Raw genomic sequence first — 26,452 nt, 5'->3', positions numbered from 1 at the left:
GTGAACTGGACTTTAATTCCTGTACCACCTGGGAGGCCCAACTCTACTCTTTTATAATTGAATAATGACAATAGGACAATAACATTTTATCCCTTGAGTCACTTCTGAAAAGCAAGTCTTGCTACTTCATTTTCTTATCTTGAAATGACATGAGTTTCTTGAAAACAGTCATGAGGTTAGTTTTTCATATTTAAGAATGTTCTCATTCTTCTTTAGCTTGTTTACTGTGAGGGCCACACTGCTTTACATACTTCCATTCCTTCTCTCGTTTGAAGGGCTGATTGCAGTGTCATATTTTGTATTGACTGACTCCTATTAAAAACTTCTTGGAAGGTGAAGTTTTCTGAAGTCTTTCTTCCTATTGGTACCATCCATTCAAGGATATTCTCTATGACAAAATTGTTTATGTTTTTCTTGTATTCACTGGAAATCATCTTTAAAATATCTAGATTATTTTCTTAGATTTACTTAATTATGTTCTTTGGCTTTGCATGCTCCTCTCCACAGCAATATGCATACCTTAGCACATGTTCTTAGTGAGCTTCAGTTTCTTGGCTTTAGATAAAGCATAGCTATTATTTGTTTTCTTCCTGTCTGCTTAGTGGACTAATATTGACAGGCAACATTAAAGAAGAATGCCAACTTTTCTCGTCATCAAAAAATATATATGTATTGAAAGCTTTGTTTGTGCCAGGAAAGAAGTCAGACGTTTATTAATAATGGTTTATACAGGATACATCTTATGATACGGGAAATCCTATAAATCCAGATAGCAGGAACATCTAACCCAACATGTAAGGCCAGTAGTCTCTAACATGACTGGCTCAGGTACCTGAATTGAAATTTGAAGGATAAAAATGATTTTACTAGGTAACCATGGAAATCATGGGAAGAAGAGAGGAATACTCCTGGCAGAAGGAACAGCATATGTCAAAGTCAGAAAGCTATGTGGCAGTACCCTGTTCTGCCTCTCTTTTGCTAGCTTTCATGCAAACTAACGAATGTAAATATTGCATTGTATATTGTAATTGAACATTATTCAATTATAAATTGTAATGAATGTAACTATTGCAATACAGTAATATTGCATTGTTTTATTTTGGAGGGTACAGTTTATATCTAACATATACAGCATTATCCAAATAATTTATTTACCAGATAATTGTAAATTTTGGAGCCAACTTGTTCATCATTTGGAGGGGCTAATGCCTAAGGGACGGTGAGAGTCATAGATATAGAAAAATTTAAAGTTCCTAAGACTGGAGTGGACTAGAACAGAAGAGGATGGAACCAATGACTAAGGAGAGAGAGAGAATGTGGTAAGAGAGTAGGCTGGTGAACTGAGGGCAGAAGAGAACCTCACAACCACATGTGGGTGTAGAACACAATCTGGACAGTAATGGGATGCCACAGTTTTAAACTCTGTTGTACCAGGGACAAGATCAGGCTTAGCACTTTTCACATCCCTTCTCCTATCTAAACTCGAAATAATAACCACAAATATGAATCCATATGATGTTTTCTCCTATTCCAGCTTTATGAGAAATAATTCCACTGATAATTCTAGTGTTTTTATTAGAATAAATCCATATTTAAATAATAACCAAAAAATTTTTCACCATCTAATTGTGGTACATAGGGAATAATACATACAAAAATGCAGAGATCAGGATTCTGCTGTCTAAAAGATTATCACTTACTATCCTTCCTGAAGACTCCCACACACTACCATCTTTTCTCCACCTGTTTTGTGTCATTAGGATAATTGAAATCCAAACCAATATTTCTCTTGAGTGATGTAAAGTTGCCAAAGAAACAAGTTAACATTCTATCCAGAGAGATCTTTTCTTCCTCTACCGTGATAGGACATCAGAGGGGGACAAAATTACCCACAATATACAAGGACCACTAGACACAGTTTGGTTTCTCTGGGCTGACAGCTTCATTTCAGTATCTTGCTTTACCAACCACATCCAGACTAGGCAGCTGGAAGGCTTACCTCATTAAATCTAAATGACTTTTAAGAATAGCAACAACCTATTGCTTTTTCTGTAAGCATGCATTTCTTTATAATTAAGTAAACATTAAAAGGATTTCCCACCATCTTCCTTTTAAGTCCATGGAGAGGATGACTAAGACCTGCCTGAGGTGGGCTTAACAGATCTGGAGTGAACATTATGAAAATCTCTCATAGAAATGGATTGGTATGAGAAGGAGACATTGCTCACATTTCCTTTCATTATGGAATTAAGGATTTGGATTTGAATTGCTGAATTCTATTCTTAAAACAGCCCAGCTGTTTATGCTATTGTGCTCTTTGTATTGATGGGTCCTACCATGTCTACCAGTATCCTCTTCTTCCTCTAGCAATACGTATTCATGCCATACTGCTTATGTTTTTATCAAGAAAATATACCACCCCTTTCATTATTGATTATGAAAAATAACACACTTCTGATTCTGTACATGAGATCAGGGGAGCACCTGAGCCCACTTCCTCTTAATTCTAAGAAAAGTATGAGTTCACATTTGGAGAACAGAAAAATATATTTCTTTCATCTACAGAATTGGAGAATTGTTTATTGTTGTCCATAGGAAGAAAAAAATAGCAACCATTTGCAGTCTGATCCCATCATTTTTGTCCTTCAAAAAAATCTGTGCTTGAGGTTTAGGATATGAGCAAAGTACAACAGCAGTAATGATAGCAGAGGAAAAGTCTGTTTATATTCCCTGACTTGCTTATTCTGAATTTGATTTTACTTATATTTGTCATCCTCACCCAGTAGACCACCATCCTTAAGGACAAGGTCTGGGTCTAATCATCTTTCTCTATGTCCAGCACAGAAAACAGTGTCTAATACATGGATAGTCCTCAAAAAGGACTTCTTGTCCTCACAAGTGAATCAGTCCACAAAAGCAAAAGGTACCCCCCCAGCAATGAATTCCATTTTAATAGTTTTAACTCTCAGAAAAGTTCTGCTACACTTGCTTGAGGTATCATGTCCAGATTTGGAAAAAAACAGGTATTCCAGTCATATCAAAAGGCAATTGCACAGTGGGTGGGTCTCATTGGGAAATTGCAGTGGCCTACACATTGGGAAATGATGGCTCAGGAGTCTCTACCATTAGCTTACTTCTCCCATCTATAGGCCAATCCTTCATATTAACTGGGCTTCCACATTTTGTTAAATTTTGATACAAATTTCTAAACTGAAGGCATATATTCACCAATAAATACCAAAGCAAGCCTTTGGGCTTTCTGACACTGTATAAAATGAAAGGAGTTTTATCACTTTTATCAATTTTTAAAAATAAAGTTACTTTTTCAAAAATGTTAAGAAATTCTCACATAACACGCTTTTGATATCACTTCCCCATAAGGCTTCTATACTTCTAAGAAAACTACTGAAACTGTTTCAACATAATATTTATTTTCTCATGCCTCATTGTGCTCTGATCATTCACAGCCTCATGATACTTGAAGCCTTTGATGTATGCCCAGGCCAAACTGCATCAACATTAGTTAAGTCCACTGCTAGGTTTCGAAATGCCCTCAGCAAATATTCAATGAAATTTTTGTAGATTTACTTCATGAGAGATCATTGACTATGTTTCCCTTTGGTACTCTGTTCCTGAGTCAGGACTAGAAATATGCACCCAGAAGGAACTGAAGGGCAATAGAGGGATCGTTTGTTCAAACTATCCACACAGAGGCCAACAGAGTGAGATGGTCCCAGGAACTTTGGGGGGTCAAGAGAAAGTGCAGATTGTTCACATTCTTACAAGTGGCTTGGATCAATGGTAGTAACATCCTCAGCAAAGATAACTGTGTTGTCATGCAAAGGAACCAAATTTAATGGATGAAGGAAGAGATTTTCATTTATTATAGTTATATTTCCTATTGCTCCTGTACCAAATTGCCTCACAGTTGTCACAACAAAGCCTCTTCAGGTCATAAGTCTGAAATAAGTCTTTGGGGGTGCATTCTTTCTGGAGACTTCAGGGGAGAATATGTTTCCTTGACCTTTCCAGCTTTTAGGGGACAGCTACATATTTTGGCTAATGACCTCCTTCCTCAACCTTCAAAGCCAGCAGCAAATCTTCAAATTATTTCTCTGTCCCTTTATGAAGCCACAGTCTGACTTGGAATCTGCCTTCTTATAAGAATTTGTGAACTTGTATGCAGCCCATCTGGATAATTCAGAATAATCCCCCATCTCATGATTTTATGTTGATCACATATGCAGTCCTTTTCACCATATCAGGTAACAGTTAAAGTTCTTGAAGATTAGAAAACAGATAATCTTGAGGAGTCATTACTCAACATACCGCAGTATCTGGGTTTGCTTGTATCTATTTATTATGGCACCGTTTCATAAGACAGGTCATGTTTGCAGATAGTTGAAGAGAAGGAAAAAAACAAAAAGGGAGTTTTTAATAGCGAAGTTAAGAAATGAGTAAAGAATTCTGTGTCTGGGAGTGAAGGAAAACAAAATTTTAAACAAGTCACCATTGGCATCTGGGGAAGATAAAGAAGAGCGGACAGCCATTGTCCACATTTTCTACTTCCATATTGTCTGCCATACTATTATATATATATATATTTATTTTTTTAAAAAAGATTTATTTATTTATTTATACAGAACCGGGGTACAGGTCAGAGATGCGGAGGGTGAGAGGATTCACCAGGAACAGAATGGGGAGCAGAACATGCAGATCGATGAAGTACACTGTTGAGGGGAGCAGCGGGCGGGTCAGGAGAGGTCTGCCACTCCATGTGGGTCACCTCCGGGGTAGGTGGGGATTGAACTCATGCGGAAGCGGCTTAAGCTTCTTAGTGCAGTCCTTTAACCCAGGGCGCCACCAGGGAGGGCCATACTATTATAGTTTTATGATATCATTATACCTGTGTAATAAGTTAACTGAAATGAGAATTCTCAGATGCTGACCTTTTCTCGGGGTAGAGATGAGTACAGTGGCAAAGCAGCACAAAGCACGGGTGGCGTAGAGGGAGGACAAGCTCATTCCAGGTGGTTTTTCTTGCCTACCTTTTTCCTGTGCAGTTTTGTTTTACCCTTGAGGTACTTCTTTAATTAACCTATAAGGTTCTTGGGGGATGAGACAATCCTTAGAACTCTGTTTAACGCAGAGATTTAGAGAAAATTCAAATAACCCCAAAAGAACCTGTGTTCAGTAGTTCAAGGCGTTAATTAAATAAATAAATGGACCTCGTCTAGCAAGATGTCCATACCAAATTATATATATATATTTACCTCCATATACATATACACACATATATAACATGCATGCATATGTACACACACACACATATACCTTCACACATACAATCCTTTCCTTATGTCACTAAGAGTCGCGAGCATTTCAAGATACCCTGGAGGTTGTCAAGGGATATAGAGGTTGACATTCATACACAGGGGCAAAATTGGGCACAAAATAAGCAAGAATACCTAGATTTTTTGAAGCTTTTGATGATATTTTAAAAAATTCTGTTTACTGGTTGCTCTTGACTTGCTTTTGGGTATATTTGAAGAAGATGAATAAAGAAGTGATTAGAAGTGACAATGGCCCAGCTGGACAATGAATGGATGAAGGGCAGGGCCTGAGCAATGGGAGCTCGATAGGCAAGGGGAGAGGGGAAGATTTAATTTTCAGAAATGCACAAAAACACTTCCAGCAACTCTTTTCACTTAGTTCTGCTGGCACGTGCAAGTAGTGCTTCTCTCAATTCTGTTCAAGGTCAGTCAAATTGCCCTGAAACTGGTCAGTCCGAAGTCCAACAGAAACCACTGTTTGCTTTGCATTGAATGAAATTTTCTCTGTCCACTCGTTACCTAAGCCTTTTGTGAGCCCTGTGAAGGAAAGCAACTCTTGGCTACTCTTTAATATCCTTATTGAGGGTGCTTCCATGGGAAACTAAAGGTGAACAAAGTTGTTTCCCACTTTAACTGGGTTCTTAAAAATCAGGAAATTGTAATCAAGAGAATGGAAAAATGGAGCTGAACTTTTTTTCATTAACATACACTATTTTTAAAAATGATTATTTATGCATACAGAACTGGGGTACAGGCCAGAGGTACAGGAACGGTGAGAGGATTCACCAGAGACAGAGTGGGGAGCAGAACAGACCGACTGACAAAGTGCACTGCTGAGTGGAGAAGCAGGTAGGTCAGGAGAGGTCTGCTGTGCCATGTGGATCACCTCCGGGGTGGGGATCCATCACATACTGAAGTGGCTTTAGCTTCTTAGTGCTGTGCTTTAACCCACTGTGCCACCAGGGAGGGCCAACATATACTACTTTTTACATCTTTCTTTTCCAGAAAAAATATAAGCACAACTGAATAGTTTTCCAGCAGTCATTATAAAAAAAAATTTTTTAATCCTTCAGTTAATGCTGACATCTTTACATTGAAACATTTTAGGACTATGGCTGTACAACCTCTTGGTTATGATACAGTTCAAGTAATGTTGAATAATGGAAAACCATGTATGTCAAATGCCCATTGTCCTACTGTGGAGTGAATTCTCTCTGTCATAAGTCATAGGCTGAAGCCCTACTGCACAATGTGACTGTATTGGAAGATAATACTTGTAGCAAATAGTGAAATTAAATGAGATCATAAATGTAAGATTCTAATCCAATGGAACTAGTAACCTGTAAGTAGATCTCTGTCGCTGTTGCTGCCTGTCTCTCTGAACACACACGTGCGCGCGCACACACACACACACACACACACATTGAAGGAAGGTCATGTGACCACACAGCAAGAAGGTGACTGTAATCCAGAGAGTTCTCACCAGGAGCCTAATTGGCAGACACCTTGATCTTAAGATTTCCAGCCTCTAGAACCGTGAGAAATAAATTGACTTAGGGCAAGTCTAGACAAGTGCCAGACACATAGAAGGTACTCAATAAACGTGGTCAATGGAAGAATGATAGAAATAGACAAGGGGAGATTTAGAACAGAATGCAAGTGCCAAAATGTTATCAAAAAGAGGATACACAACTTTGAGATTCAGAAGGCTTAGGAGATGAGGTGATCTTTTTAAATTCCTTCCGACAGAATATTATTATCTCATAAAATATAATTCCCTGGGTTATTTCTAAATTTGCACTTAAGGCACAAAACCTACAAGATGATAATCTTCCACAAAAATATTTCCGAAAAAGGCTTATAGAAGCGAGGTACAAAGTCTTACTCATTTTGAAAATTACCTTGCAGCACTTAAAGCATTAATCATGACCATTAATCAATAGAAAGGAATGTTCACACAATGCTTAGAATAAATGTTTGCTGTAGAAAAAAAGTCAGGAGAAAAGGAATGCATGCCTAGGGCTGAAGACTAACTTTTTTTTTTTCTTTTTGATTTAACAAATTAAAGCCTCTGGTAAAGAACAGTTCACCAGAGGGGAACATGACTGTACAACCTATAAAATACTGCCAAGGTCAGCAGAACCTCAGCTGTTTTTTTTTTTTTTTTTTTTTTTTGTTCTCTGCCTGTCATTGTTGAGAAACCAGTTTTGTATAAACCTGATTTAGATTATGCTTAGAAGTAACTCAATACCAGAGATTAGGAAAGTACTTTTATATCCTTTACTACTTACCAACAAGAATGAGTTACAAAAAATGTGCTTTTTAAAGTTTTAATAGGCTACCTCATAAGGTCACTGCTCTTCAATTTGTTCATTCATCCTAGCTGTTCCGATTTTTCTTGGATTATGCTTCTGAGAAATATTTCTAAGCAAGTAACTATATTTCAAAGATTTCTAAGGGCATTGGGGGGAAAAAAAGGATGCAATTTTTATAGGAAACAACTAAACTGTGTAGAAAGAGCTGAGATTAAAACCCCACATAAAATATCTTTGGATATTTATGTAAAATTTATGTATAAGTTTTAGCTAAAGTTGGATACCCAACTAGGCTGATGAGGACCAAGCCTCTCTTGGTTCTAAGCTATTCCACACTTACTTTACATCTTTCGGATCACTGGAGAAGTTTTTCTTGTGAAATCTTGTGTTATCGTAAGAAGTAGCTAACATAAACAAGGCCATTTATTTTCATTTTGCTTTTCCCTCTTTCCCTAATTGTTTCAACAGCTGGAACCTAGGTCATCTCCACAATTGGCCTCTGTGACCATGAACATGCACACAAGGTGGATGGCTGGGTTAGGGACCGAGGTAGGGATACGAACTAAATTCACATCAGAATAAAACCTGTGGCCTCACGGCCACACAGTACTGTTTCTCCACAAAATAGTAAAACACATTCCGTACCTTTTTCTAAGTTTTGTATGGCTAACGTTTTTGGTTTATGAACAAATCAGTCCAACTGTGCCCCATTTTCTTCTATGAAATTATCATGAAATCTTTTAATATGCATGGATTTATTTTTCACCAAATAACTAATACTATTGTCAAGAATCAATTCCAAAGTCTTTACAGGAAATGTTGGGCCATATTCTATAATCATCTCTATTAAAGAATAAAACTAAACAATTAAATTAGGAAATAGATAATAAAGCGAGATCACATTTAGACAAAGACATGGTTACATTTTTATTTGAAGAAAAAAAAAGGTATGTTTTAATAAATACTGCGGAAACATTGACCAAACATACAAAGTGACTTCAACATTAAAAAAAAAAAATGCAACAGACGTTCTGCTTTATAACAGTTATAACTTATTTTCTTTTTACAATATTTAAATACAGAAAGCACTTGCCAGCTATTTTGTAATACTGCCCAAAGCATAATGCTGCATCAATCAAAGCATATTATGTTGGTAAAACCTCTGTATTTTTTGGGAAATGACTGGAATGGTATTTTCTTGCAGAGACAAAACAAAGTGCTTGTAAGACATAGAACTGAGTGTTGTAATTATCCTAACCTCCTCTCCTGCCACAATTTAATGGGAACACAGCTTCAACACTTCAAAAATGAAGCTTTATCATTGGAAAGAAAGCTCGTTTTCAACAAGCATCTACAATAAACACGTCGGATCTGGTTTCTTCTCTGAAAGAAGCTCTGAAAGAATCTGGTCAAAAAATATCTGTAAACTATTTTAAATGCTGATTATTTTATGTAACAACAGCTATCAAGTATTGAACACAGGCATTTACTGAATCTGGTTAAGTGAGGTGTAACAATCACTTTCTAGAAATGCCCTAGTATAGTGTCAGAACTGACATTACCTAATTTTCCTCTAAGGAGTCTCTAAAGCTTGGGTAAGAGGGTCCTTGTCTTATCAATGTTCATTTAAAAAGAAAGTGAAATAAACCAACAGAACATGAGATGCTGCCAACTTTGGGGTTTCATCCCAAAATAATAGACCTTTTGCTTTGTATTTTGGTAGCTTAATTCCAGACAGCTTTACTCACACACTGTGCTTTCTGTTTTTATTCCTTCATTCATTATCTCTTCAGCTGAAAACAGTACCTACATTATTTTTCCCCTTAGATCACTCTATGACGTCAAACCAAGACACCTTTTATTTGACTTTGCATTTTCATCAACGATGGCAAAAAATCACACACTCTGTCTAAATAGCGCACAAAAGTATTACATTGAGCAATTTACCACTTTTAAATGACAATCACAATGATGAACAGAACCATCAGACTGTATAAAAATCGACACTTTTTTCCTATTTGATCTATTCAATCTTTGTAGTGCTGGTCTGCGTATCTTGCAAGACTGCAAAAGCCTTTTTCTAGAACCATCTCACTCAGCTATCTTCAAGAAGGCAAGATTTCAAAGCCTCATAGACTTTTCCTCTGGATATCCCACGGGTCCTGATACAATTTCCATTTTAATGACGAGCTAGGAGGAAATTAGATCACATCCTCTAGAAAACTAAATGCTAAGGTCACAGTGCCAATTCCCCAATGAGGACGGTATATTAATATATACTTTTTGCAAATGAGATTAAAACACAAAATTAAATCAAAGTAGAGATCCATGAATAGATTGAAATGAAAACAAAAACACAAGCACCATTCAGATTAATTTTTTCTTCTGGGAGGTACTTGCATTCTTCCTCATCGACCTCCAGCCCATTTGAATCTCTCTTTTTTGGCATATTTTTCAAGTCACACTTCAAAACTCTTCAATGTATTCACTTCTCACTTGTTCTAACATGTCGAACTTAAGGACAGGATTCCAAAAAGATGAGCACCCTTTCAGATGCCTCCTAAACCTCAGGCATACGTGACTTTGGCCGTGTACTTTGTTCAGACTTCACCTTTTTGCTTTGCTGTTGGTGTTTTTTACATTAGATTTCCTTGTCCTCATTAAAGATAACCAGAGACTCACATCACAGTGCAGCTCTTTGCTTTGTCCTTTCGTAAGTCTGTAGCAACTGTGGAGAGTTCTGGTCTGCTGGGCATGTGTGAAATCCGCTTTGTGGCCCTCTGTGATTTGTTCCGCTTAACATTTTTATTTGTCTTGTTTACACATGCCAAGGTAGCAACGTGAAAAATGTCTCTGACGCTATTTTCTGACTGTAAAGCTGAGCATTCAATGTAAGTAGCGGCTCCGATCTGTTTTGCCATGTTTGCCCCCTGAGAAGCAAAAGACGGATTATAATCAGCAATAGGATTTTGGGGAAAGTTATAAAGTGTCTTCTCATACTATATAAAAACAATGCATTGCAAAGCATTTCTGATATATATATATGTGGCTTAATTTTCCAAGAATTACAGCAAAATGGTCAAGTTCTGAATTTGAACTGTATTATTTCATAATTCTTACAGTCAACACCCAGTGTCCGATTACCATCCCTCAGTAAATACTGATTGACTGCTCAGAGGTGCTAGTAAAGGCTGATCCAGTTTTTATTGTCTCTTCAATGAACAAGAGGCCTGATCATCAAAGGTTAGTATGAGGTGATTCAAAGATATAGGAGAGGACCCAAGGAAGTGATTCATCTTCACTATCAATTTTAACTGAGAGTCACTATATTACTTAGGTGTTACAGGTCACAACAAAGTATAGAATTACCTAGAGGTTCTTACTACTGGAAAAATAGTCAGCTGAAGACCATGTCTATAAACACTGCATTTTCAACATGGCTCTGGCAGGGGAGGTTGGCCTGTAGAACCTGTTCCCCTTATGACTCAATTCCTCACTATTAACCTTAACGAGCACTCAAGACTAATTGATAGACTACAAAAAACAGGAGATGGAGATGGAATTTAAATCAGTTTTGAAATGCATGTGACCATCTCAGGGTCAAAATAAATTGAGGAAAGGAACAATAAATGTTATATATAATGACACAATGTCAGCAAACAAAAAATAAGTATTTTTGAAACATGAGCCACACAAACATTATTATAAACACCGTGCATCAGAAAGAACTTACTTAATTAACCAGAGTTTTTTAAATTAGAAATACAAAACAAAGGACTGCAGCATTTAAAATGATGATTAATAAACAATTCTATTTCCCCTTGAACTTTCTTTAGTATTTGGTGTAGAATTCAAAAGAATGAACTTTTGAAGTAATTTTTTCTTATTTCTAAGTACTTGGGGATAATACCAGCAGAAATGATGAACTTCTAAAAGATGGTTTTATGAACTAGTCTATTTTACTGGCAACAGTCTATGTTAGTATTGTATTGCCATTGATTGTAAAATAAGATTAAGTCTCTTAAAGAATATTACTGATTTTGACCACATTTTCTCTTAAATCTGTTTCACTTTAAACCCAGTGGGGGCTGCAGAGACATACAATGATAGCCTATAATCCACTTGCTCTCAGTAATCAAATATCAGGTGACTACACGATTGAATGGCAAAGCATTTTACATTAAAATTTTTTTTTCAAACTTGTACTTTATGCATACACACATATGAATCTGTCTATAGTACATCATTAAAGAATGTTGGAAAACTTTGTGAGTAGTCATGAAATCATGACATCATGATTTCAAACAAATTTTGCCCATATCATTTTGGTGTTCACTCTGCAATCTTAACATTAATCTGAGCCGTGGGAGGCCATGGAGAGGTTCAAGGGCTCCCTAAGAAGGCACAGGATCCCCAAGGGCTGACTCCTTTAACCTGTGTGTACACATGGCCACATTCTGGACATTTGGCACTTAGGCTGTAGGTAAGTAAGGATTTTACACCTGGAGGTGGCATTGGTTGAACATTCAGAAAAACAGTTTCTCTTCATTATTATGAATGATAGTCCATTTCTGTCACCCTTTTTAAAATCCACATTTGTATATTGACAACACACCTACCTGGTCATACGACACTGGTGTCTGCCTGTGATTTGAGAGCTCTACCAATGTACTAACGTCTGTCCGAAGATCAGATTTGCAGCCAACCAAGAGCATTTTGGTGTTGGGACAAAACTCCTGGATCTCACCTTTCCACTATGGGGAGAAAGAAAATGAAAAATTAACAAAACACTGTCATCCATATAATAGAAAATAATCTCTCTACTGACAGCATTGGAAATGGGACTTAGAAAGGACTTAAAACAAATGTCATTTTATATAAAGAAGCAAATTGGCATTTAACTTCTAGATAGACAGCAAGTTCTATTACTCTTTAAAGTGGATTCGTAAGGGAATACTTATTATGTTATTAAACATTTTCCCTCTCTGTGACTCATTATCCGTTCTAACTCCAAGACTCTTTTTTAAGTGTTGTCAACAATTTCTTAATCATTTGGGCATCTGTGAAAGATAAAAGTGCCTTAAGAATAATTATATACCCTGATGAGTGAATATATCCTTGGTTGGGTATGTTGAGTTGGTACTTTCCAATGCATAAGCAGGTGTACTCATAGATCTCATCAAGGAAGGTGAGTAGCTACCACGTGGTGGACACTCTACTGAGATTTCCAAGACTGGAAACAATGAATAAATAGAGTATTATGCTTTTTCAGGAACATCCATTCACTGATGGTTTAATCTATGTAGACCATGATGTTTGCGAAGGCCCTTCTTATGGGCTCTCAGAAGGCATCTAGTCCTGTGACTCATAAGTTCCTTGAATTAGTTTTAAGTTACAGAAGTTGTTGAATATTTCCATTTAGTCTAATTTGGCAAATCATTTTTGTGACCTAACAAGAACTATTGGAACCTCCAGAAGTCCCTGGCAAGGAATTCTAGTAGCTTTCTAAAGAGTGACTGGACAGCTCCTTGAGGATGTATTTTCTCAAGCCTGAGATCACCATCAATGTAGGAATTGGGAAATTAAGTGTTCACAAAAGACCTCTGGCTATTGAGGAGGAGGGATTAGAGGGCTAAGAGGGGGAAGTGGTGCCTGACTTGCCCTGCTCACCTCCATGAGTATCTGTTAAATGCTCTACTAACTCTTGTGGTGGTTAGGATATAACCACAATGGTAATTAAGACATAACTGTGCATTCCAGAAAGGAATACATAAGAGTGGGAATCATGAAGGCCTATCTATAAATGCCATACTACCTGTAGTAGTCATTCAAAAGGCCCTACAAAAGACATCTCCAAGGTGCACTTTAAGCAATGAACTCTTATGTAGCCTGCATTATATACCAGGAGATTGAAAAACATGTATACTTTTCATAAAAACCTAATTTATCATCCTCTCTCCCTCCTCCATCTCTCCTCTTCTTCCCTCTCTTTCTTTCTCCTTCCTCCCTTCCTTCCAAATTACTTAGAAGCAACTAGCATGTGCTAGCGGGCTCTGGAACAAGAACTGGTAGTTGATTTGTAAAAAAAGAGAACAAGATCTGCCCTGCTTTAAGTTAGTCTAAACTCTTTGATATTCATAGACTTAAAGGATTCGGTTAATCAAGAGGAAACATAGCAGAGGCTATCACAAGCCTTTAACCTCACATGAATGCAAAACACACCCATTAATATTTCTAAGGCCTACATCACTATTCATTTGGTTTTAGAAGACAAAAGCAAAATAAAACAGGAGCAAGGCTTTTCATCATAAATTATGTATAACCCAGGAGTACATCAAGTAAAAACTTGAGTAAATAAGCAATCTCTTTTATCTATAAACAAGCACTAGACATGTTGTGTTGTTCTGCAGCTGTGTGGTGACTTTGTCTTACTTCTGCATGTTTAGCAAGTGTTTACAGGCATTAAAGACAGGAAAGGTGCATTCCTGCCTATATCTGACAAACCTTAGCATTATTTGTATTAGATACAATTACTCCAAATTGAAAGGAGTTAAAGAATGGAAAAGTGTCTTTGATCTTTTAAGAAGGTAATAGTTCATTAACCTGTGTTTATTATGTTTAGTAAGGGTGTTTCACATTCAAATACTAATTTAATAATGACACAGAAAACAAGCAAATATGATAGGAAAATAGACTGATAAAGACACAAAATGCAAAGACTATGCCTTGCTCTCCAACACATTCTTGGTTTACATCCTAATGTCTGGAGAAGAGAGGGTACTTCATGAAGGGTTTATACAGCCTTTCAGGGTTTGAAATACCACAGTTCTCAGGCCAGGATGGAGAAAACAGACAGTTGATTAATACACACTCATCGAACAAATCTTTGCCTCCTGTCACCACCCAAGTCTTCATCAGAGACAGGTGAGGCTCCTCCTTCCCTCTGACCTCCCCACAACTTGTGACCCACCTTGTAGCAGGTTCTTGTCCTCTCACCAGTTCCATTCAGAGCTTCCTCCAGTGCCTTTACCTACAGAACCTCAATCACCTTTGTCTCCAAAATCATGTTATGTGTTACTTATAACATGTTTTACAATTTTTGTTTTTCTTAATAACTGATATCTACCAGACTTTACTTCATAATATGTCTGAACCATACTCCTATGACCCTATATAAGCTTGGTGTCTGTTTTAAATACTCAATATCACTGTAGAAACCAGCTTCTTTATTAAAACAGCTATTATTGGAGCAAAATATAAACCTGCAAATTAAGGTTCAGTCTAGAGGAGGAAGGAAGGAAGGCATGTGTGATAAGTCACAAATACTTCAGCTCCCAGCCAATCACAGGTATCTGTTTTATATATCAGTCCAACTGAATTATGCCATCAATCCCAAGCACTTGCCTTTTTTAAGACACTGTCCAGAGTCTCTGGTCTACTGATGTCAAAGCAAATCAGCACTGCGTCTGAGTCTGGGTAAGAAAGGGGCCGGACGTTGTCATAGTAAGGAGAACCTGCGAAGAAACAAGGGAATGTTTTTAGATGAAAATCCCCTTTGTCATCCATTACCCTGGCCTTTTGAGTTAAAAGCTTTGACTGCCTCATGGAACCTCACTCCCACCTCCTTTAACTCAAACAAAAGTAATGATGCATTTGGTAGTGATGCATTTCTTTCTACTGGAAGACAAATGAAGCCTCTTTTGTTGCTGATTTGAATTTAAGGAGAAAAGCCAAGATCGTAAGTTGAAATCTACTTAGTTCCAAGCACAAAACTCAAAGGCACCTGGGGGGGAGGGAGGGAAGTGTGGCAGTCCCTGAAAACCCACCTCCAGCACAGAAGAAGGGGGCAAGTTAGCGTTAGGCCTCTGCACCTCCAATCCTTCATTTATGAAATGAAGTGACAACGGTACTGATCTGGTATTATAAAAGCACGCTGTGCCTGGCATCAGATAAGGACTCCATAAGTACTGACATGACTGTGATTATATGGCTCTTCTTAAATGCTGAGTGTTAGCAAGTACAATAAAGGAAGCTACGCATTGGGGAAGACATCAGAACTCAAAGTCACTCCAAAAATAATTACAGTAAACAACTGCCCTACCTCACAGTGACAAGTTAGGATAAGTCAATGGGCTTTGGGTTTGTTTATTTAAACCTGTCCCCAAATTTCATAGAGACTCTAATAAATGTCATGTTGAATTATGCATTATACACAGTCCTGTTTCTGAGAGTGACAGACATGATCCAAGAAACTTAGTCTGAATTAAGTTCAGAGAACACTAAAATTCAGTCAATTAATTAACCAAAAGAATACTTTAGTTGTGTAGGAAATCTCTTCTATCCTTTTAAGAATTCCCAGGATGGGCAATTACATGAGATTATTAGAAAATGGTGTGACTTATAGAAGTACATGCAGCTAGCTAGTAGTATTTGTATTTTTAAACATCATTTTCAGGATACTGACATATCATAGATATAACATGATAATCATTTATGTATCTCAGTATATTCACATATGGATATATAATATATATTCCAGACTAGAACATTAAATCTAAACAAAATTTGGATATCACCTTTCATTTTTAGCTAGAAGACAAAATAATAAGCCAAAACTTTCATAGTCAAACCCAAGAGGAGAAAATAATGAAAGGTTTTAAAATAATCTTTTACATTTCTATCAAAATGAAAATTTTCAGGAATAATTAGGGTGCATCATCTTCTATTCACACAATATACTCTGAGCCCCTAGTATTCACCATTGAACCTTTTCTGTGTCTGCTTTGGTAATGTAGTAGCCTTTGCAACAACTGCTATAGAAATGTAAAGTGAAAAAAAAATTCCAGTCAGATGTGTCTATCAAGCAAAGAAAGAACATTCTAGGAATCAGGAAGGAAAGTGCAAAATAAGAAGTGGCACTAAAATAGCAGCTCCTGCCCCACACCTGGAATCAAGACACGAATACAGCAGAAAATAACTGAAAACTATTTTCCAAAAGGTTGGAGTTTATAGAGTTAAAAATAATTAAGTTACCTTAAATATTAAGGATAGTAGAATGAGGCTGTTTCTGAAAATGACAAGCTGGATCTGCCTTTTCAGTTAACAAAATAAATCTGAGGTGGAGAGAAAATAATCTAAAAATGTTTGAGAGGTACCAGGAATGAGATAGCTTAGCAATCTGGCATGTGGATATACTAGTATCATCATATTTATTATGTCAAGTCCAGACCTTCTGAATTGTAATCTCTCTTGTTTCTGTGTCCAAAATCTAACTTTTACACAGCTTTTACTGTAAACAGTAATGAACTTCTTTCTAAACAGGGAGTCAGAAATTCCAGATTCTACAGTAGAAGAAATCCAAAGACCCGAGGATGTTTTTCTGGCCTCTAAAGTTAGTAAGAGATGACCTGATCCCAAATACATAAAACAATATTGGCGTGACAATTAGGATTATCAGAAAACTAAGCAGGCTTCGGAAAGCTTCTTTCTTGGAAATCGCTGTAGGTGCGATAATTACCATGATGTGGACATATTTTCTTGTCTCAATCAGACCTGAACTTCAGAAGGCAGGTTTCTGGGGCACCTTCCTCCTTTAGGACATGACAGTGGACTAAACAAGAAGCCTCACTGCTAATCTCAACTGTAAGGCTACTCTAAGAAACAACGGAAGCCATCTTTTCCAAATCCAAAATTAGGGAAAGAGAATTGGAAAGTCACATAGGCACTATGATAGAGTAATTAAAATGAAGAATGCCAAGAAAATCCATGACTACAGATGCTCTCTTTCCATCTGCCTATTTTCTGGGTTTCTCTCCTCTATCTTCTATCCTTTTTTGGCCACGGGGATCTAGATTTGTCTCCAAACCTCTTCCCTAGCAGCAGACTCCCACTTACTAAAATAAATCTACCAATCTTTTGTGCTTTATAGTTATATCCAAATATGTGCAAAATTTAGACCTTGCCTGACTTTAAAATGAAAGAGTTTGCAATTTAAACCGAAATTACAGATTTATCTCTGCTTTTGCTTTTATAGTTTAATATTTGAACGAAGACACATATGTATATAAAGGTTCATGGTACATAAAATTTGCTTGTTTAGGTAGAGTTACATTTTTAAGAGCTTTAACAAGATCCAATTAGGAATGTCATCTGATACCTCCTATTATTTTCACTAATAAATAGCATTTTCAGATCAACAAGAGTGATCAAAGGTAGTAATGAAACTGATCCCCATATCTATTAGTTATATGCATCACCTGTTTAGCCACTAATTACCAAATAAATTTGTCACTACAAATAATAAAATCATTTATTCCTTCTATTTTTTGACAGAGTAAAATTAAAGCTTTTTTTTTTGTTACCTTAAAGAGCTACTGTTCACATTTTTTTCAATGTAAATAAAAGGAAAAAAATGACACAGTATTTTCAGATATCACATAACTGGGCTACCTGAAAAGTCTAACAATGACTATCGCAGGACTGCCAGGGAAGAAAGAAAGCAAAGCTGAGAGTGTGGGGTGTAATCCCAGGCCAGGTAGGGTAATTTACCAGGTAAGAAAAGAATGAAGAATTCCAGGAATTCACCTGTGAAGGGAGAAGCCAACTGACACCAAAGAAAGGAGCCAACATTGAGCTGTGAAACAGGGAAAATACCCACCTCTAGTTCTTACATCCTTCCACCTAACTTTTAAAACATTCTGTTAAGCCAAAGAGAAAAAAAAAAAAAAAAAAAAAAACAACTTTGATAGGTATTTGAAAAGGTGCAAGTGCAAAGCTTTCCGGGTGCGACTAGACACCACACAAAAAGGGCTGAACACTGTATTATGTGGGAAAGTATGGACTTCAAACACTATACACAGGAGGTGCTGATGTGCACAGAGCATGCTCTAGCTCCAAGAACGCACTAGATTCAGTTGTCTGCATCTGTCAGGTACTGAGCTTTGGTGGCCAAATTGAACTCTGAGCAGATGGAACAGGACTCATGTACATGGGCATGCTCAAATGCAGCATTTCTCTGATAGTGTATTTTTCTGATAGTACATGAGCACCCAGCATGATTCCAGGGTCCTTTTTAATGAACCTACTAGACCACTATCAAGGGGGACACTGCAGGAAGTTCCACAGTAGAAAGGATCAACTGTATTACATATGCAAAAAACAAAACAAACCAAAACAACAACAACAAAACCCACAAAGATCAAAGAGCTTTCTTGTGGTGCTAACAGAATTGTCCTCATTTGGGGTTCTCTGTGTTCCTCAGTTTCAGTAAACATCAGCAAAGTTCTACAATGCTTTTTGAAACTTCAGGATTACCCATCTTTGTCTTCAAGATCATTAATTCTGGGTGAGAGCAATATTTCCAGCTCAACAATAGTCACAAAGTGCCTCACCCAGAAACTAAGTCTGTAGACACATACCTGCCTGCTTAAGTCATCCGTTCACAAAGATAGAATGCTCCATATATGTACATAACTAGATGTATATGTAAGAAGATTCATGCCCAAAAGGGAAGCTTTATGGAACCCTTTTGTGAAACCAGTCCAAACACTGAGAGGTTTTACAAGTTCTTGAGAACTGAAAACTCACTCAAGTAGAATTATTTCATAAATGCAACTACTTTAACTTGAAAACCTTCCCTGTGTCCCCCAAAGAAATTCCTACCAAGAACAATAAAATTGGGACTATTGCATATATGAGCTGAGAAAATATGCCAACTTTTGTTAGTTTTAGTGACCACCAAAAAGGACATCTGTACCAAGCAGCAGTTGACATGAGATGTATGACCTGTCCAAGTATTACGAAATTCTATTTCCTCATGCCATCTCTACTCAGAGTGAAAGCTTCATATTAGCAATAATCTCAAGAATGTGGATCAAGTCTGGGCAGAACTTTGTGCGTGGCTTAACAGAAGACTTGTTGAACTCTTTTTCTCAGTAGTCAGCACTGCAAACATCAGGCCCACAAATCAGCAACAAACATCCCAGGAAGGCTATTTACTTGTTTCTTCTATAGGTGCAGGTTGAAATTTGGGGGCACTGTTGTGTTGCTAGGAAAACTGAATCAATATTTTTAATTTCCTGGAACAATATAGGTACATAGTTGGACATAAAGTCAAAAAGAGAGAAATATGATTACTATTCTTAGGCTTTAAATGAAGCTTTATACTTAAGCCCCTGAACTCACTGATATACTTTTTAAAATAGAATCAAGCAGTTTACTTAAAATGGAACCATAGTAAGGCACAGAAATTCAGGGATAAGAGTAGAGATGTCTAGTTTTTTAAAAATAACATCATTATCCTATACATTGAAGATTTTAAGTTTCATATAGTAGTAAAAGAATTTGATTCCAAGGAATAAGTCTGGGGAGGAACACCTTTACACATACGAACTCATCAGAATCATTTTGCAAAACCGATGAGCACAAATTCTGAGGCAGCTGACATCCTAGGGTGACTTTGAGTGAAGTTGCCAAAATATAGTAACTAAGGAGACATTTAAATAACATCAGAAAATGGCTGAGGCACAACTAATTCCTCTGCCACAGCCTAGAATGATGAGTAAATTGGAGAAATTATCGGCCCTTGGTGTCACATCTACATGCAAAAGAACTGGATTAATGAGGAAACATCTGGCTATCTCAGGAGGCACCAGAATGACCAATATGGATGTCTCACTGAAATGTGCAACCTAGCAAGAAATCAGATTGGAAAAAAACCCAGCATCAAATGGGCTTGAAATTTTAAAATAAATATTTTTATTCATAGTTAAATGAAACTTGTTGCACTGTAAGCCATTCTCTAAATGCACTTTTATGTCGTGCTTATTAAAGCTACCAGCTGAGCCTGAAGTTACCTGTTTTCATGTCTCTTAAAGTCTTACAGTGAAAAAAAAAAAAAATCAGGTTGAAGCCAGTTTGAAACTCTAAGTTCCCAGGGATATCACTACTTTATGATCTAACTGGTTTGCTGCAATTTTGCCCTGGCTAGTTTCATCAAAGTAGCTACATTTTGTTGCAAATTCTCCCCTCTCCCTTTTTTAAACAAGGCTAATTTAAGTTAGAATTGTTCAACTTTCAAAATCTCATTTTCCCTGACAGCTATTAAACCCAAGCGTGTTTCCTATTGGGAAGAAAGTTAAAAGACTTCTGCAGAACTGAGTCAACTTGTAGAGATAAGGAACTGGGCTTCTAGGAGTAATGAATCACTTCAGAGGGCTTGAGCTTGCCTGGTAACTGCAACTCTGCAAAATCTTTCTGCTGGATAAATCCAGCTTCAGAGCCTCCACCTTTCTGCAAACAAGTACTTTGTAACAAAGACAAGGCTGTGAGGACCTTGAGAATAGAAGCTGTTCTTGTCCCTTTGCAGCTTCCAGTCCTGCTCACCCATAGCCTCGCATTTGAGAGCTCCCACATTGAAAGTCTTCAAAAATATGTACTGGTTTTATAATCACTTCTACTTATCTTGCCTAGAGATGTTAATTTACATGCTAAGTCACACAAACAAATGTAAATAGTGATCTCTTTTGAAGATGATCTTGTCAGTATTCCAAACCTTTCTATTCTGTTGAGAAGCACTCTGTATCAGAGTGCTCTGTACCAAGTCTAGTCCACCAATTTGATACATAATCTACAAGCAAATAATAAAGATGGATTTAAGTGTTTGTTGAGGCATTTTTCCTCAAAGCCAGGCCATGAAGAAATTAAGATTTTTCTCTTCCCCTTTCCTTTAAATATTTAAAGAATACTACATTCTTTGCCAATAATGCTAAACACTAACACAGAAAGTGCTAACTTTAGCAGTCGTGGCTTCTAAAAGCAGCTTGTATCATTGACAAGATTCCAAAGAGTGTTCATGAGGCAATGGCATAGTTATTGAGGGGAATTTTAGCGGCTGAATTGAGAATTTTAAAACTAATAATATGCCTTAAATAAAACGTGCATTAACTTGCCTTGGTTAAAAGCTGGCATAAATGATTATTACTCCCTAAATCACATGTGCTGAAATTACACTGCAATCAAATCACTTAGGGAAAAGATATGGCGATCCTCAAATGACGACGACTCTATTATTAGTAGGCAGTTGGCTTCACGCTACAAATTACTTCTATGCTTTGCAAATGTGGCTCGTTCTGAAGCAGACATTAGGCCTAGTTTGGTCTTACTTATCACTTTGAAATGTTGAAAACAATGGCTTTCTAAAAGTTCACTGACTGCCTTTGAAATTAGAAGCATTTCTACAAATATTAATTAAAATGTTCATCTCATCAATGCAAAGGGAATATTCTCAGCAAAATCATAAAATTAGAAATCCATGCCTAAAGACTCCTTTTAGAAATCTGCCCTTCTAGAAGATTCACAAGACTGAAGTAAATTATTTTATTTACTTTGTGGGGGTGTGGGGGAGTAAAGAAGAAGAAGAAACCAAGCGAGTGTGGTTGTAGTACTGCATCTAGATTAGAGACCTAACACAGAGTGTCAGGTGCTACATGCAGGAAGATGGGAATGAGAGAGAACAGGAGAATGGAAGAACTGTTAAGTTAGTGTGACTCAAAAAGTGGGGAATTATTTCCTCTTCTCTTGGTGGAAAAAGACCTCACATACTTCCTCTTGATGGTTTTTCCTACATCTAAGCTGACAGTTATGTCTCTGTATGAATGTCTTTAATTCTGGGGGAGCAAGTAAACTCCTTATGAGCAAATCTCCTAGTACAGACGAAAGGAAGAGAAGAAGCACTTGTCTCCTAAATACTTGCACCTCTACTACAAGGCTAAGAGGATGTGAAAACCATCCTTTCAAGTCATCTCTATCCATATGTCTCAGAAGTTAGGTGTGCCTTATTTTTTCCCCCTATAGCAATCTCTAATTTTCACAAGGTCTAGGAGGGAAAATCTGGCCTATAGGAAGGACTTTAGAGACTTGGCTTGGATCTTCTCTCCAAAGGTAAACTGATAGTAACTGGAAAAAAAGAAATGTGGCAAAAGGCATTAGGCATATGCAATCATCTGCACCATCCAAACTAAACAAACATCTTTGTGGACAAAGAAAATGCTGTCAAAAAATAATTCTGAAACTTTTCATGAAAAGTTTGAGCAGGGTAAATGATGAAGATACTTGATTAATTAGTTGCTGATACAACTAGCTCTATTTTACTCATGAATGACAAACCATTTCTAATGGAACAGTCTACTCAGGATATTAGCTGTGCTTGGTGCTGGATTTAACTCACATTTCGCCTCACAAACAACAAAACAGGTTTCTAGATGATTCTCTTCTGCCTTTTTTCCATCTGTATAAATCTAGACTTGAACTAGGATTTCATTATTGAATAATTCTGCATCAAGATATTTTCTTAATCATCATTTTCTAAATTTTTATATTTTATATATTTTTATATTTTAGGTTTTGTGTTTCAGTAAATAAAAATACGAGTGATTATTTCACTCCAGACTTCATTTCAAGTGATCTTCAATTTGATGAAAGGCAAGGCTTATAGAGTTGCCATTCTTTATGCACAGGTAATTCAATACAATAAATGTCAGGGACACCCATCTCCTTGGAAACTATGCATATAATTATTCACTTATTTACTCAACAGATTTTATTGGGTGGCTACGGTGTGCAAGACATACTGTTATGTGCAGAAACTACAAACTGTCAAGTTTTTATTATGCATTTATAATTATTTAAAGTGATGTTTGTTTGCTAGGGGAAAGAACTGACCACAAATAACTGTCCACATTGGGCTTGTTTTCTAGCCTTTAAAAAACAACATTTTTTCTATCATTTTAGAAAGTCAGTTTAGTCCTTTGGGCTTCTAATCTAAAATCTCTGTAGGTGGTCCTGTGACTTGAAGATTGAAACTGGATGTATGACCTAGCATTCCTAAGAACCTAGCCCTTATCCCTCCCTACCCAAGTGAATTTCTTTCCTCTGCCACCAAGCAGCAGTGGCTCCATTCAGAAACTGCTTTGCTTTGTGGTGAAAACCTCAGCACTGGATGCCAGGTCTACTGGGACCAAGAGCTGATGCCAATTAATATCCTGGGAAACAATAGAACTACCTGCCCCGGTACTAAAGCCAAGAAATAGATAGCCAGGAAAGAGCTGTACATCATCTAGCTCTACATTCTTTTACAGATGAAAATGAGACTCAAGGAAGTAGGGGATTTGCACACAAAAACCCGTGTAACCAGTAGGTAAGCTCTAAACACAGCTTTGTGTTAACGACTGGATCACTCATAGATACCACGTCTAAATATTTCTTGTCATATATTGGTTACAACCATGACTGGGTAGATTGGGGACCAGGGGCAAATACTGGTGCTAATTATTGGTTCCAGACCAGCTCTCCATACACTAGACTTTAAAAAGACCATGCTTTGTCTAGGAAATAGAATATTAGAACAAGGCTATGTAAGAATTCTAAGGATAGGAACTATTAAAATAGGCCAACCTTACAATTCTGTCCTTTCACCCCTCCCTATAGCTGTGAGTTTGTGTGTGCATTCCCCAGTGCAAAACATGCCAGATCCTGGCATCGCGGCCCTTGGAGAGGCTGGAGAAAGAGCCTGAGTCTCCCAGGGGAAACAGAATCAGCTCTTTTCACTGCAGCTCTCAGAGCATCTGGCACCAACCGTGAGAGGCGCTCGTGCGAGACTTCTCGCTTGCCTTTGTGCAGGAACTGACTCTGGCGGCACTGTCAGTCTGGTTTCTTCCCAGTGCTTTCTAATCCCCTATTTCCCTGGGGGCGCCAGAGGTTAAAGTCATGGGTTGTGAGATGTTCCTACAACCCAGAAGCACCTCCACCAGGCCACTCCCAGGTGAGCGCAGCTCCACCTCTGGGTTTCCCCGCCTGACAGCAAAACCTGCGTGTTGGCACTTGCGCGCTCCTCCTGGCTAGTTTCACCCGGGATTTGGCTCGATTCGCCAGGAGCAGCCTGGCTCCCTCCACTGCCCTCAGACTTAAGCTCAGGACCTGGCCTTCCCGGTGGCTCCTCCTCCTCCAGAGGCGATACTCTTCTCGAAAATGTCAAGCCGTCGCCCCTGAGAACCGCTGGCAGGAGCAGCGGGTGCCTAGGACGGGGCCCTGGATACTAGGTGGTGACCCCAATCACACCGCGATCGACCCTACCCTACCCCTAATAGTCACGCGCCTGGAGCCTTCGCGCCCGCGGCGTACTCAACCCTTCCTACCACCCAGTGCAAAGTAAGTGTGTGGGCGCCTGGGAAGGCGATAACCCGACATTGAACCGCAGACCCTTGAAAATAATTCACTGAGACGCCAATAATTCAACTGGACGCAAAGGTCAAAGGCGAACAGCTCCGCCCAGTGCCTCGCAGGCAGGCGGAGGGTGATGCAAGACGGGTCAGGAGGGAGTGACTGGGGGCAAGGGTTGGGAGCAGCGTGATCACCCCGGCCTGGGAGCTCTGACTCGTAGGTCGGCACCCTGGCGGCGCAAGCAGCCAGCAGCTCTGAGAACAGGCGGCCGACCACGCGGCTGGGTGCAGCCCGCGCCGCCAGCGCATTCCTGACAGTAGGCGTCACGTTACTCTCCCTTCAAATGCAGAGTCTGCACGTAACTGCGTCGACGCTTCGGGATTTTCTCCCGTTTCCCACCACCCCGCCATACTCCCGCCTCCCCGCCAACCAGCAGGGTAGATCCTGGAGGGGCGCCCGCCACCAGGCAGGTGGCTCAAAGGCGGCGCACGCTTTCCCCCAAACGTTCCTCTAGGCGTTTCGGGCACCTCGCCTACGAGGAAACGGTTCCGATCGGGGGGGGGGGGTCACCCTGCGGACACACACAGTCTTTCTCGTCCCATTTGACCAATTCCCCATCCCCACTGTCGACCCCGGTTCTCATCCGAAAAAGACAAAAATTCTCACTCAGCAGGGTTCCAGGGAATCCCTCTGAAGAGGCAAAGTTAACGGAGGGAACAGAGCAATGCAGGCGCCCTGAAGGCTGCTAAGAGGCGGCCAGGCGCGGGGTCTCAACACCCGCAGCGCAAACCCCTGAGGCTGGAAACCCGCCCCAAGCGCCACGCGGTCCGATGACTCTCTTACCCGAAGTGTCCCACAGGCTCAACTCTATTCTTTGTGTGTCGATTTCAAAACTGGCCGTGTAATTCTCAAACACTGTTGGGACGTAATTCTAGCAAACAGAATGGATAGGAGAAGAGAAGCAAAAAGGTTATTTTAAAATGCACGACACCCATAGAACACCCTCTGAAAATTGTCTCCCCATTCCTCGATTTAAATAATAAATAAATAAATAAACCTCAAATCTAACGCCCCCATTCTCCCTACCAGGCTCTCCAAGCAGCTAGGACCCAAATTTCCCACCCCAAATGTTCTGTGCACTTGACCGAACAAGTTTCTGAAGCTAATAGAATGTGCCGGTGTGTCCCAACCCCTAATGCTTCCAGCCCACTTTCCCTTTCCAGGCAATCTAACCGTGGAGGGTGGGGGGCGGGAGGTGGTGGAGCCTGTGGTCGTGGTGGGGGTGGAGCTCGTGGTTGAAGTGGTGGTGGGGGCGCCGGTGGTCGGGGGCGTCGCGGAGGTCGGGGGACACTGATCCATGGGCAGACAGCAGTTGACCCGGATCTCATAGTCGTAACAGAGTCCGAACGGCCCGTTCTCAAACTGGTCCTCGTTCTTGCAGACGAAGCCCTGGGCGACGTCGCACTCGGCCACCTGGCCGAGCTCCTGCCAGCTGAGGTGGGGCTCCGCGGCCGCCCTGCACTCGATGGCCTCGGGCGCCCGGCACACGCTGTCAAACCTCTCGTGGTCACCGCCGTCGTCGCCCTC

At 39.0% G+C, this 26,452-nt stretch overlaps 1 protein-coding gene across 1 annotated transcript in view; it reads right to left on the bottom strand.

The window, feature by feature from the left end:
• Positions 1-8,550: 8,550 nt before the first annotated feature.
• Positions 8,551-26,452, bottom strand: part of RND3 (Rho family GTPase 3) — an 18,598-nt gene continuing 696 nt past the window's right edge. The window contains exons 2-5 of the mRNA XM_004674663.2: positions 25,709-25,796; positions 15,053-15,162; positions 12,268-12,402; positions 8,551-10,578 (exon numbers count right to left, since the gene is read on the bottom strand). Coding sequence (XP_004674720.1) covers positions 10,327-10,578; positions 12,268-12,402; positions 15,053-15,162; positions 25,709-25,796 — 585 coding nt within the window. The 3' untranslated portion in view covers positions 8,551-10,326. The remainder of the gene's footprint in view (positions 10,579-12,267; positions 12,403-15,052; positions 15,163-25,708; positions 25,797-26,452) is intronic.

This window comes from Condylura cristata, unplaced genomic scaffold (genome assembly GCF_000260355.1).
Source record: "Condylura cristata isolate star-nosed mole 26May11 unplaced genomic scaffold, ConCri1.0 scaffold00002, whole genome shotgun sequence".
Lineage (NCBI taxonomy): Eukaryota > Metazoa > Chordata > Mammalia > Eulipotyphla > Talpidae > Condylura > Condylura cristata.
This window is presented reverse-complemented; position numbering and strand designations above follow the sequence as displayed.